This window comes from Meles meles, chromosome 1 (genome assembly GCF_922984935.1).
Source record: "Meles meles chromosome 1, mMelMel3.1 paternal haplotype, whole genome shotgun sequence".
Lineage (NCBI taxonomy): Eukaryota > Metazoa > Chordata > Mammalia > Carnivora > Mustelidae > Meles > Meles meles.
This window is the reverse complement of record NC_060066.1, coordinates 136,802,749-136,815,005: the sequence shown is the minus strand read 5'-3', so window position 1 is coordinate 136,815,005 and position 12,257 is coordinate 136,802,749. Positions and strand designations below refer to the sequence as shown.

At 53.7% G+C, this 12,257-nt stretch overlaps 1 protein-coding gene across 6 annotated transcripts in view; it reads right to left on the bottom strand.

Moving 5' to 3' along the window:
• The window catches only part of BCAR3 (BCAR3 adaptor protein, NSP family member), a 106,992-nt gene that overhangs the window by 17,242 nt on the left and 77,493 nt on the right, over window positions 1-12,257 (bottom strand). For 4 of the 6 annotated variants that reach the window (XM_046005713.1, XM_046005706.1, XM_046005736.1 and 1 more), the window contains 4 exons: window positions 11,399-11,527; window positions 7,911-8,353; window positions 5,818-5,921; window positions 4,100-4,752 (listed from right to left, as the gene is read on the bottom strand). In XM_046005713.1, coding sequence (XP_045861669.1) covers window positions 4,100-4,752; window positions 5,818-5,921; window positions 7,911-8,353; window positions 11,399-11,527 — 1,329 coding nt within the window. Of the gene's footprint in view, window positions 1-4,099; window positions 4,753-5,817; window positions 5,922-6,277; window positions 6,897-7,910; window positions 8,354-11,398; window positions 11,528-12,257 lie in introns of those variants that run through there. The other 2 variants (XM_046005720.1, XM_046005744.1) reach the window with 2 other exon arrangements.

Sequence of the window (12,257 nt, the reverse complement as noted above, 5' to 3'; positions counted from 1 at the left end):
GGAAGTGGAGCTGTGGGAATTAGCTATGCAGAGGCAGACTGAGGAACAGGGTGCCAGATTCCTACTATGCTCTCTGGGCCCCAGTGTCTCCTTCTCTAATGCAGCTGCTAGGTTCGCCTTTCTCAAGGACTTTGCAGAGGATCAAATGACTTTAAAGCCACTTGAAAATATGAGTTGTGAACCACTGGCATGTAGAAGAGGGAAGAATTGTGGCCAGATCTCTGGAAAGGGATTTACACCTTGAGCATGGTCAGGCAACCCAGATGTACCCCCTAGCCACCTGTGGTCACACACTTCGCTTGCTTGTTTAGACAGCTGCACCATCAGAGCCTCCAAACCCAGCCTCCGAGTGGTGGGCACCCTCCAATGAGATTCAAATGGTTAGCACTGATTCAGTTTTGTGCCCGAAGCACTACAAACCAGAATGATCCCTGCTCTGAGAGAGAAGCCTCCAAGTCGGTTTCCTTCAGTGCGAACATGCAACCCCTGCTCACTTTCCTGGGGGTTTGCCAGGATACACCGACACCTGCTTGCCCCAAGGCTGAGTGAGGACAAGGGGCTCCTGAGCTCCTGCTGCAGAACTTGGATCTGGTCCTCTGGGAAAATGCCCAGAGCCGTGTAGCTTGGAGAGGAGGGATGGATGCTTCCAGAGGATCTACTATGAGACGCACCTGGCATGCCACCTCAGCACTCCTGGACGGGGCATTCCAGCCTCTCTCTGCTCTTCTGATCTCAGCTATCCTCGCTCTGCAGGATCTCCAGACTGCCTGAGGGAGCTGCTGCTGTGACCCACGGGGGTGCTGGCAGGGGCCTGGCCCTCCTCCCAGCTGCCAAGGGATCTTCTGAATTACAGTGAGACTGCCTGGCTCTGCCCACCATTTCTGCTGCCCTTAGCAGAGGACTCTGATCTGCCCTATGCATTCATGGGCCTGTCCCCTCACTGAACTGCAAAGTGCCTTGAAGCAACACCCTGGAATGAGCCCAGAAATAGAGACTTAACACCCAAGGAAAGACCTGCGAGTCCCTCCCCCTCCCCACTCCCTCCCCACATTCACTGCCCACACAGTGAGTCCTCTGTAAACCCAACCCTTGACAGCGGCCTCTGCACACATCCGCCGCTTGCCACCCAGAAGACGCTTTTTGCATTCTTCCTCTGGTCAATTCCTATTGTCGTTAAAACTCATCTCAGATGTCCCCTCCTTCCTCCATGTTAAGGACCGCCGTGCTTCAGAGGCCCCACAGGTCCTGTGCCTTCCCCTGCAGAGCATTTCCCACCTGGGCTGTGGTCTGAAGTCCCGTATCACTGTTGTCCCCCCCGCTCACATCCCCCTCCCCTTTCCACGGCCCAGCCTGGCCCACAGCAGGTGCTCAAGCAAGGCCAAGTACCCAACGCTAGCCAACACCTAGCCTCATTCTGGCCGGGCATGGTGTGTGGACAGGTCTACATAAGTTACTTCATTTAGTCGTAGTCCTCACAACCACCTGCGCAGCTGGTATGGTTCTCCTCCTTTTACAGGTGGGGACAGAAAGAACCGGAAAGCTGAGAGCCTGAATTAGACTCAGGGATTTCATCCCCAGAGGCCAACTCTCACCTACGGGGCCCCACTTCTAGATACTGCAACAAATGGGTAAGAGACAGGCTGCACTCAGGGGGAGGCCAGGATAGTGCCCATCTGCCAGGTGAGAGGGGCTCAGTGGATGCCCCCCCCCAGCTCTGCCCAGGAGGGGCTGGACACTGCAAAACAGGCAGCCGTGAGGCACTCAGGGCCAGCCACTGTCATGATGGCCTTTGCGGGCATCAGCCCCGGGCTCTGCAGGGGGGTGGGAACCAGCGCTTGGGCCTCAAACACTGTCCAGTGTCTCTTCTCAGCTTCTGAGTGGCCCTATCGGGTGGTCTCTACATTTGGAGTGTGTAACAACAGCCCGTCTATGTCCCTCAGAGATGCTGTGTCTGCTTTGTTGGCAAAGCCCTAAAGTCAGTGGTTTCGGGAAGAGAAAAAGGAAATGGCAGCGGACTCCGGAGGGAGGCAGGAAGACTATTAACAGCCCTGCGCTGGAGACTGAAGGTGAGACGAGTCTGGCAGCTTTCTGCTCCTGGTCTCCACCTTACTGCCAGGGGGCTCTATCCAGCCCTTCCTCCAGGGCTGCCTAAAGGCAAACAGGGGAGAGGGGCCGACCAGAAGGACAAAATGCAAAGAAAGAAACCAAACAAGAAAAAGGTCAGGCTTCATGTTCCTTCAGTCGAGAACAGATCTGAACTCTAGATTCATGGCTGCCAAGGTGGTGGGAACATTCTAGACTCTCCTGCCAAAGGACAGTGAGGCATTTTACCTCTTCCTAGACCCTCCTAGACCCTCCAAGTACTGTCTGAAGTCACAGGGAAGAAGGATTCATTTCCTCCCGGGAATTAGGCTGTTCTGTCAACCCTGATCCATGTTTCCATGAGGACCTCCCTCTGTGGAAACTCAGGCAGGTTCACACCAGACTCCTGGCCTATTGGCGTCCTAGAGTCCAGGCCAGGAAACAGAACAGGAGTCTTAAATCCTCATACTGCCCGAACGGGTTTAGCCCGCTTTTAAGTGAGGTAAGCATTTAATATGACCCGTGAGCACTGACCAAGGACACCCAACCCACCACGTGAACAAACCCTTGTTCTTCAGCCTGGCCCCTCTCCAGGTCTGTTCCCCAGGGTGCACCCACCCCCTGCGATACACACACACCCCACCCCCGGGCCTGCCAACTAGGTATTGAGAGATCCCTCAGACCCACTTCCAGGCACTGGGTTGTAGAGCTCAGAACAGCTAGCGCCTGCTTCAAGTTCCTCAAGGATGTTTTGGGAGGCCTTCTGTGTCCCGTTCCCCCCCCCCCCCCCCCCCCCCCCCCCCCCCCCCCCCCCCGAGCTCCACTATCTAGGGACTCCCCAGGGGGCTGCTCAGAGACTATACTTCCTGCTGTGAGTCATGAGGAAAACTCAGTTCCTAAACAGGCCCTGAACTTTGAAGGTAACTGACTTCCTGAACGAATAAGGGCTTTAAATTTCACTAAGTAAGGCCTTACCTGCTGCTCCAACACTTGGATCTGTCTCTGTAACTGAGGGGTCAGCTGAGTCCCTCCCAGTCTAAGACACTTGCTTTCTAGAAAGCTGTCTCTAAAGGATAACCTTGCCATAGGGTCACTTACGAACAAAAGCTGCCCATATCTAAAAGAAATGCTTACTATCAAAACTGATGATGATGTAAACATATATTTATTTAGTCACATGAAAAGATAATCATACTATGTTGTTTGGTCAAAGACTCAGGGTTTAAAATAGCATGTTTAGAAAAAAAAGTACAATAAAATAGAATCATCTGTTCAGGCCTGCGGTAAACACACACGTGCATGAAATTATTTACATGTATCAGTTTGCAGAGCGAATGTTAACCATTGCGATCATCAGGAAAGCAGACCTTGTGTAATTTTTTTCTTTTCTCTTAAACTGTATTTCATAATTTTTCTAAATTGACCAAGTATTACTTGTAAAAAAAAAACACCAGGATAAATTTTAAAATGCCTATTCTCAAGCCCATTTGAGTAACAATAAATGTATGACGTGTGTGTATATGTCCACAGAATGTATCACGTATAATAAAATAAAAATAACCTAGGCTTTATGACTCCAGAAAGTACATTTTCATCTACAGTCCTCTGTCCTTGGACTTGACTCTCCCAGTTCTGACAGAGCTGGGGCCATGGAAGACCCTGCAGCCAGTGGGGGGGGCGGGGGGTGAAGGGGGGCATGGTGGGGGGTGAAGGGGGGCGTGGCGGGGGGTGGGGGGGCATCGGGGTGGGGAAGGCTTGGCTGGGCAGCCAGCCCGCCAGCCCTCAGCCCGAGGGGAGTTTTACAAGCTCCCAGCCTGGGCAAAGGTTGTCCCAGGCCTGCGCTTCCCACCCTTTAAATAAATCCCCACCCAGGTTATCTTACGACTTTTTCTCTGAGCCATGCATTTAACAGGTGAGGTGGAGCAAGGCCAGCCCGCCATCCCCGCCCCAACTCTCCGAAGACAAAGCCAAAGACAAAAGCCAAAGACAAAGCCAAACCCCCTGCCCAGGCACTTACCACACAGTCCATGCTCAGCATGTGCTGGGCGATGACCTTGGGGTCGTGCTTTGTGAACAGTTCTTTCGCCCTCTTCAGCATTGCCATTTCCAGGGGCTTGTTCTCAGGAGGAAGGAGTTTCGACTCAAAGTCATTGGGTCTGAATGAGGAGGCCGTCTCCAGACGGGGCAGCACGAACTCCGCCTCCCTCTCCTCCGGCCTCCGGTCCATCTGCACGGCCACTGCCTCCCAAGGGCCCGCCCCGTCATCCTCGAGGATCAAGTAGCTGGTGCCAGAGTTCCGGGGACCCAGCCCCCCGTTCTGCTTGGCCTTTAGCAGCTCTACGTAGCTGTCCTGGGCGCAGATGGGGGGCCTCGCGCCCCTGTCACAGCCTGCAGCGAAGGCTGGGTTCAGTTCACAGTAGTTGGCCTCCGAGTTGAGCCAGGTGGATGGAGATGGGGGAGCCTTGAGGAAGGGTGCCTTGCAGGGCTTGGGGGGTGGCTTGGGGCACAGCTGGCTGTCTGAGCCCCTCAGGGCCTCCCCTGCCCTAGCATCCGAGGAGATCCTCCGAACCAGTGCGGGGCTCAGGGTGGGCTCGCTGCCCGTCCTGAAAACGGGTGAGTTTGGGCGGGGGCTTGTGTCCACCCCTGGGGACTGAGGGGGCAACTTGCAGCCTGTGGAGGAAAAGTGAGGGTCAGGAAAAGTTCAGCTGTGTGGGGGAACACAAGGCAAACCTGGAGTGACATTTCCTCCATTCACACCCTTGGGGTTTCAGTTGTCACTTCCCAGAGATAAGGCGGTAGGAACCGCATGCCCAATCTAGTGCCAGTCAGAGCACTTCGAGGGCTGGCTGGCTGCACCCCACTTCTGAATCCTAGTGACTTCCAGCAGCTGGGCCGCAGTGTCACTTTATGGTCAGAGAAGGCTAGTCCAGTCAAGGACAAGACATGGCGCCTGGAGGGCAGTGAGTCATCTAGTCTTGCCCTAAGAAACAGAAGTCTTTAGTCATAGAGCATGAGGGCCTGAATCACTCTCATGGCCAGGGTGGGTCCAGCCAGCCTGGAGGGAGAGCCGGAGGCACCCTAGGAAGTGGGGGACAAGATGCTGAGCGAACCCACATGGAAGTGGTTCACCACGGGGCATGAGGAAAATCACCCTGTGGTCCCAAGGAGGGTCAGTTATAAAAATAATGAATGACCAACCACCCCTGGCTCACTAACACTGCTGCTTACGAGGTGTGCCCCCCTCCCACAGCTCCTCACTCCTCTGGCTGTGAAAGGAGAACGGAGAGGAGGAAGGGTCCCCCAGGAAGCCCAGCTCTGACCCAGCCCTCTCCGCCCAGGGAGGGCACAGAGAGAGGCTCCTCTGTCATGAAGGCTACCAGTTAGCAGCAGGTGAGCCGTGCGTCAGAAAACCGGGTTCAAATGCCGGCTTCACTGGGGGCCGGACGGTAACTCTGGAGGAGTTATGTCACCTCTGTGCCTCAGTGTCCTCAACAAGGAGAAGAGAATAATCATTCCCGCTGGGAAGGTTTGTAGTAAGGCTTAAAAGCTAGCTAGCACACATAAAGTGACCCATCTCCGACAGAGTTTCACAAACCCCTTCCCCTCCAGCCTACAGGGCAGAGCCTTGTGTTGTCCCCACACCAGGGGACAGGGGACAGAAGGAGCAGGGAAACAGCCTGAAGAAAATCAGGCTAACACTGCCACCCTCCTCCCAGAAAAGGTCCCAAGACCTACCAAGTGGCAGGTAACTTTCCGACTGGTGTGCTTTGAGGGAAAAGGCTCGTCGGTCCTGCATGTGATCCAGGCAGGCTGGCTGGCTACCGCTCTTCTCTTTATTTCTGAAGCCAAAGATAAGCGGAGCAGAAACGTGTCATTAAATCATAAAACCTTTAGGCAGCGTCATGGAAAGTTTTTACGAGAAGGCTGAGGGGTACAGCACATCCCAGCAGTAGAGGAATGTCTGTTGGAGGAGGAAATGACTGCTGGGGGCGGTTAGTTAACACAGGATTGTGCCCCGGGCTCCATCCCCCCCCCCCCCCCCCCCCCCCCCCCCCCCCGTCCCCAGGACCAATCCAGTCTGGTCCTCTGAGCCCTTCCAACCGGCTGAGCAGAGCAGAGCAAAGATCTCATGATCCTCTCAGGAAAATCTGATGAACCAGAATGTGTAGTTTTAACAGAGCTTAAAATTACTTACAGACCCAGGAGGAAGGACTTGTTTAACTGAAAGGCGTTTTCCACCATGCCTCCTGGTGTTAGTTAGGAAGGAAGCCTTGGGGCAGTCTGCGTTTCAGCGCAAGTTCGCATGTCCCCCAAATAAAGTCCCTCTCGTCCTCCTGGAAGGACCAGGACCGAACGGCCAGCCTCCTGCTGAGCTGGGGAAGGGCCAGCCTTCACTGAGCCCCAGCTGGGAGGCACAGAGCACAGCCACGCAGGGAAGCAAGGAAATATCACCTTCCACACAACTTGCTAGTAATCCCCCTGCTCCCCTGCCTACTTAGAACAGGAGCTTCTTTAGCCCCCACAAACAGAATCTCTCCTTTGCTAAGAAGAGACTGCACCCCACCAGTCAAGTTGTAATGAACTTTAATTGTCCCTCCCACAAGCTTAGGCTAAGTTCTTTCCTACCTTTGCAAGCGACAAAGGAAAAAGCAAACACCCCCCTACTCCCAAAAACCCCAAACTCCCAGCAACAGAGAAATTCCAGCAAGCCCTCAGCGATAAGGCAGGGCAGAGGGCAAATTCCAACAGGCAGTAGCTTCAGCCAAGTGGTATTTCTGCAGCGATCCTCAAAGCAGCCAGACTCCACTGGCCCAGAACCCCCACCTGCAGCGCACCCCGCTGGCCTGCCAACCAGTGGGCCTGACGTCAGGCAAGGTGTGGGCTGGAGGGCTGGGGAGGGCAGGGCACTCGGCAGTGGGAGGCGCTTCCCTGCAGAGCCCACCCCACCCCCATGGTCAGACCTTCTGCTGCTCTGGCCAAGAAGGGGCAGGGCTCAAAAAACTGCTTTCACTGGGCAGTCAAGAGTGGCTCTGTTGGGCCTGCCTCATTGATGGAGAGACTTTCTCAGTCTTCTATTCCCTATCTTAAAAAATAAATTTCTCTTCTAAATCTGGGTCACTGAGCACAGACCAGGAGGCAGGCCTTCCTGCCCAGCACTGCCCCAGGCAGGGGTTCTGGGCATTGCCCAATGCTCCCTGGCTCCGTTCATTACCCTCTTCTTCCTCAGTTAAGGAGCCAATTCCCACACTCAAATAAGAAACAAAGGAAGAAGCACCTCCTCAATATTTTTAAGGGATCGCAAGTCCATTCTTATTACTAAGAAAAGGAGAATTTCTATGTATCAGTTCTTGCCTTCCTCCCTGCAACTGAGTCCTACATTCCACTGTCCTCCCAAAATAATACTTATTCTGATTATTCACACCTACATAGCCCCGGCACTGTTCTAAGCACTTTACAAGTCTTCAGTCATTTAACCCTCACAAACCCCATCATTCTAGTTGGGGAGAGTGAGGCCCAGAGAAGGTAAGTAGCTTGATCAGTGGCAGACCAGCATCTGTGGCCAAGCAGGCAGGGTCCCCAGCCAGACCCTGCCTAATATGGACCAGAGCTTTGCAGCAGCATACCAACTCAGCTGGGAGCTCAGCACACGCTGCCTCATGGCAGCTGTTCCAGTAACAGTGGCACCCTTAGGAGCACCTCTTACTGCTCCTCGGCCCCGGGCGAGCTCCTCACCCATCTCACCAAAGCCCGGGCCTGTCCCGAGGGCCCCCATTGGTCCCGGCACCACCCCCCCCAACACACACACACCCAGTGAAGCCCTGACCCACCTGAGGAGGTTCCCTGGGGGCGAGCTCTGCTCCCGGGCCTGCACGCCACCCATGGTGAGGCTCAGCCTCTTGCCCACGTCCGGCCGGACCTCGGGGAGGCTGCCGTCCCGTGCCCGGCCGGGCGAGACGCCGTAGCGCTCCTCCAGGCAGCGCAGGGGCACCGTCCTGTTGACGGGCTGGAAGATGACGGCTCCGCTCTGCTGCGAGATGGGCCGGCGGTTGCCCACGTAGCAGCGCACCAGGCCGGGGATGGAGTCGAAGCTCTCGGTCTCGAACTGGTACTGCACGCGGCTGTAGGCCTCGCTGAGCCGCAGCACTGTCCGGCGGATCTTGAAATGCTGAGCCAGGTTCTTCCACTGACAGGTCAGCACGAAGTTGCCGGGGCTGGACAGAGAGTCACGGACCAGGAAGTCGCCATCCCGCTGCACGAGGTTTTCCGACACCTTCAGGACAAAATGGGGAGGAGTTGGAAGGGCAAGCGAACATTCCTGTTAAAGCTGCACCGTGCTCCGCTTCTTGGGGCCGACAGGCAACAAGGCTATTCTGTCTCTTCTTCTTCGGTGGGCTCTTTGTTTTCTCAAATGCCAAATTCTTAGAAGACCCAGGCATTCACCTAAGAACTACTGGATGCCCACCAACAAGGCACCAGGTGCCGAGTCTTGCTGGGGACGCCAGGCTTAGGGCAGGGTCGGGGAGCCCGCTGGCCTCCCTAGTCCCCACCGTCATGGGGCCTCTGCAGTGAGTAGATATCCTGCTGCCTCAGCCGGTAAGTAAGCGGCCGGATGGCCGTCAGATGTAAAGGTAAGGAAAAAGTCAATTGGGAAGGGAGATAAGAAGTGCCTGGGAGGGGAGGAGGGCTGCTCTGAGATGGGGTGGGTCAGTGCGTATCATGAGAAGATGATCTGCACGCAGACCTGAAGCAAGTGAAGGGACAGAAAATTAAAGAAAGAAGGAAATGGGGGCGCCTGGGTGGCTCAGTGGTTTGGGCCGCTGCCTTTGGCTCGGGTCATGATCTCGGAGTCCTGGGATCGAGCCCCGCATCAGGCTCTCTGCTCAGCAGGGAGCCTGCTTCCCTCTCACTCTCTCTGCCTGTCTCTCTGCCTACTTGTGATCTCTCTCTGTCAAATAAGTAAATAAAATCTTTAAAAAAAAAAAAAAAAGAAGGAAATGCAGGGCCAGGGAGCCTGCTCCCTCCTCCCCACCCCCAACAGGCATAGGAGCTGGTTCTGTTGGCTCGGAGGAGGGGTCCACACGCAAGTGAGGCCAGAGGCCGTGGAAGCACTCGAGTGTGGTGCTGGGCTGGCCACTGGCTGGCGCACCTGTGACCAAGTCAGCTCTGTGTCTCCTCTCACTGGAGGAGTGTTATCTGCATACACAATCTAGGCAAAGCACTAGGACAGTGCCTGGAACACAGCCGGTGCTCAAAAACTGTTAACAATGAAGATGCTGATGTTTATAGCAAAAGGAGGATCGATACTGTGTTGCAGATGGCAGTTCCTCCAGCCAGACCGCCTGGGTTTGCACTCTGGCTCTGCTGGGTGACTTGGGACAAGTTAGGTCATCTCTTTGTGGTTCAGTTACATCACCTGTAAAATGGGCTAATGTCACCGACACAGCGGCTATGAAGATTTAATGGAGTAAAGGGTTCGCTGTAACTATCATTATTACTGGTACGGTGGGCCGTTCGTTAAACAATCAAACGACGTGCGGCTGAAAAGTTGCACTTGTTGCAAGGGGACAAAGTTTATGATCACCATGAAGAGAAGAATGGTGGTGACGGTCATGAGTTTTATGAGACTGGGACATTTCTCCCAGGATATTCCAACACTGGATCAGCACACGCACGACTGTACGCTGCCACAGTCACTTTAAACTTGCATCTTTGCCTTAAGAATATGTTTTCACACAGAAATTCCATTTCTTGGGATTGAGCCTGAGGAAATAATTACAGTTATAAACATAGTAGTTATCTTAAAGCCTGATGGTGAGGGTGCCCGCCCGAGAGTGGGGTACGTGTACAATGGACATACATACAATGGAGGGTGGTGGGGAAGACTGTTTCACAGCAGCACAAAAGGCCCAGAATGTATCATTAAATGAAGACAATGGGCTGCAAAAGTCTATGTGGTATGATCTCATACTTGCCAAGCCTAGGAGGAGGAATTAGATCAAAATGTTCACAGTGGCTATCTTCAGGAGGGAGAATTATGGGTGAGAATTTCATTTTCTTCATTTTACTTTCTGTATATTCTACAATCAATTTTAAACTTTAAAAAAAAGTTAGAATAGAGATTATTTCTTTGATAGTGCTGAGAGATCTGCTACATTTAAAAAAATTGCCGGGGCGCCTGGGTGGCTCAGTGGGTTAAAGCCTCTGCCTTCAGCTAAGGTCATGATCCCAGGGTCCTGGGATCGAGACCCACATCGGGCTCTCTGCTCAGCAGGGAGCCTGCTTCCTCCTCTCTCTCTGCCTGCCTCTCTGACTACTTGTGATCTCTGTCAAATAAATAAATAAAATTAAAAAAAAAAACATGCTTGTAAAAAAAATTGTCATAATTATGATGCCCCTCCCCCACCATCCGCCCCTTTCCTGTCATGTTGTCCTGGGTGAGTGACTGGACAGATCAGGTTATGATAAAAACCTAAGAGAGGGGTGCCTGGGTGGCTCAGTGGTTAAAGCCTCTGCCTTCGAGTCAGGTCATGATCCCAGGGTCCTGGGATGGAGCCCTGCTTCGGGCTCTCTGCTCAGCGGGGAACCTGCTTCCCGGGCCTCTCTCTCTCTCTGCCTACTTCTCTGTCTACTTGTGATCTCTGTCACATAAATAAATAAAATCTTGAAAAAAAAACCAAACCCTAAGAAATTCTATACCCTAATTCTGCACTTATATTTTTCAGTCTCTGTATCTTAAATTAAAAAACACTCACGGCTATCACCCCAAATGACAACTGCACAGAGTACGTTCCAGGCCATGTGGCTATGGTTGTTGGTGTAATTCCGGAATTGAATAATCACCAGCCCCATGAGGGCACCAGCTGCCTTGCTGCTCTTTGCCACCTGCCTCGATGATACCCTCTCTTCACCTGAAATTAAACTACTGCCTTAAGAGAGAAACTCCAAAGGGTATGAAGCTGCAGGCTGCCGGCCAGGAGTTCAATTATCTGAACCACAGGCCAGCCTTGTACCTCTTCAGATTATCCCCCTGCAGTCACGGCCTCCTGCCCCCTCCAGCTCTGCAGACCACAGAACACCTGACTTTCCTCCATCCACTTCTCCGGCATGTGGAAATGTGCTTTGGGTTCCTGACCTTAGTTCTCCCCAAGGTCTCCTTGGGGACGGACCTGAGTTACTATAGTCCACTTGACTTTCTTTGCTTTCAGCTACAAACAGGGCTTGCTCCAACGTTGCGCTGGAGGGTGACCCCGCGGGGCAGTCAGTGTGGTGGTATCTGAGGACGGCTGGGCGCAAGCTGGCAGGAAGGAGCAGGTACCTGGCGGGGGATGCGTCCATGGTACCAGGCGTGGCTGCGTAGGTCCTCGCCGCTCAGCAGCAGCTCCTCCTCCAACTCCTTTTTCAGCCTCTCGGGGGTCCTGTCCATGACGTGCCTCTCCTTGGAGAACTGCAACACAGGGTCAATGGTGACGTCCCCCCGCTGCCCGGGACAGCCAGGCCCGCCAGCTGGAAAAGCCAGCCTGCGTCGCGGTTGGCTGCTTGGCTAGTCAAGCCAGTTTATGCCAAAAACCTCGTTCAGGTAGGGGAGCCTGGATAATGATTACAATTAGCTGTGACCTTTCATTTCTCCGGCTACAAGTATGCGGTAACATTTTCACCTACCCATGGGGACTCTGGTAGGAGAGCTGGCGGAGCCTTCCTATCAAGGGCGGGGAGGCAGGCGGGGCGGGGGGGGGGGGGGGCCCTCAAGAAGCAGCTGCAGACAAGGGGAGCAGGGTAGGGGGCGCCAGAGAGAGATGAGCGGGGAGGGAGGCACAACTAAGCCAGGGACCTTCCTCCTTCTCCTTGGGAACTGTCCTAACAGGGAGCAGGAAGGACAGCCGCCCATCGGCTGGCCCACGGTCCGGAGCCATAGGACATGACCGCCCAAAGTGCAGTCCCCCCACTGACGATGGTAATGGCCCTGAATTCTTTGCTCCTGGCAAACTGCAATTCAGGAACTGAGTTCACCTTTAGAAACTTTTTAGAAACGGACAGAAGATTTTGTCTCTTGAATCTACTAACACAAGTTTGACTTTGTATTTTGTAGGTCTTTTTAATTTCATTTTTCTGATATTTCATGTTGAGGACAGATTGGAACTTGAAACTGAAAACACTGGTCTTTTGCCTCTGAAGGT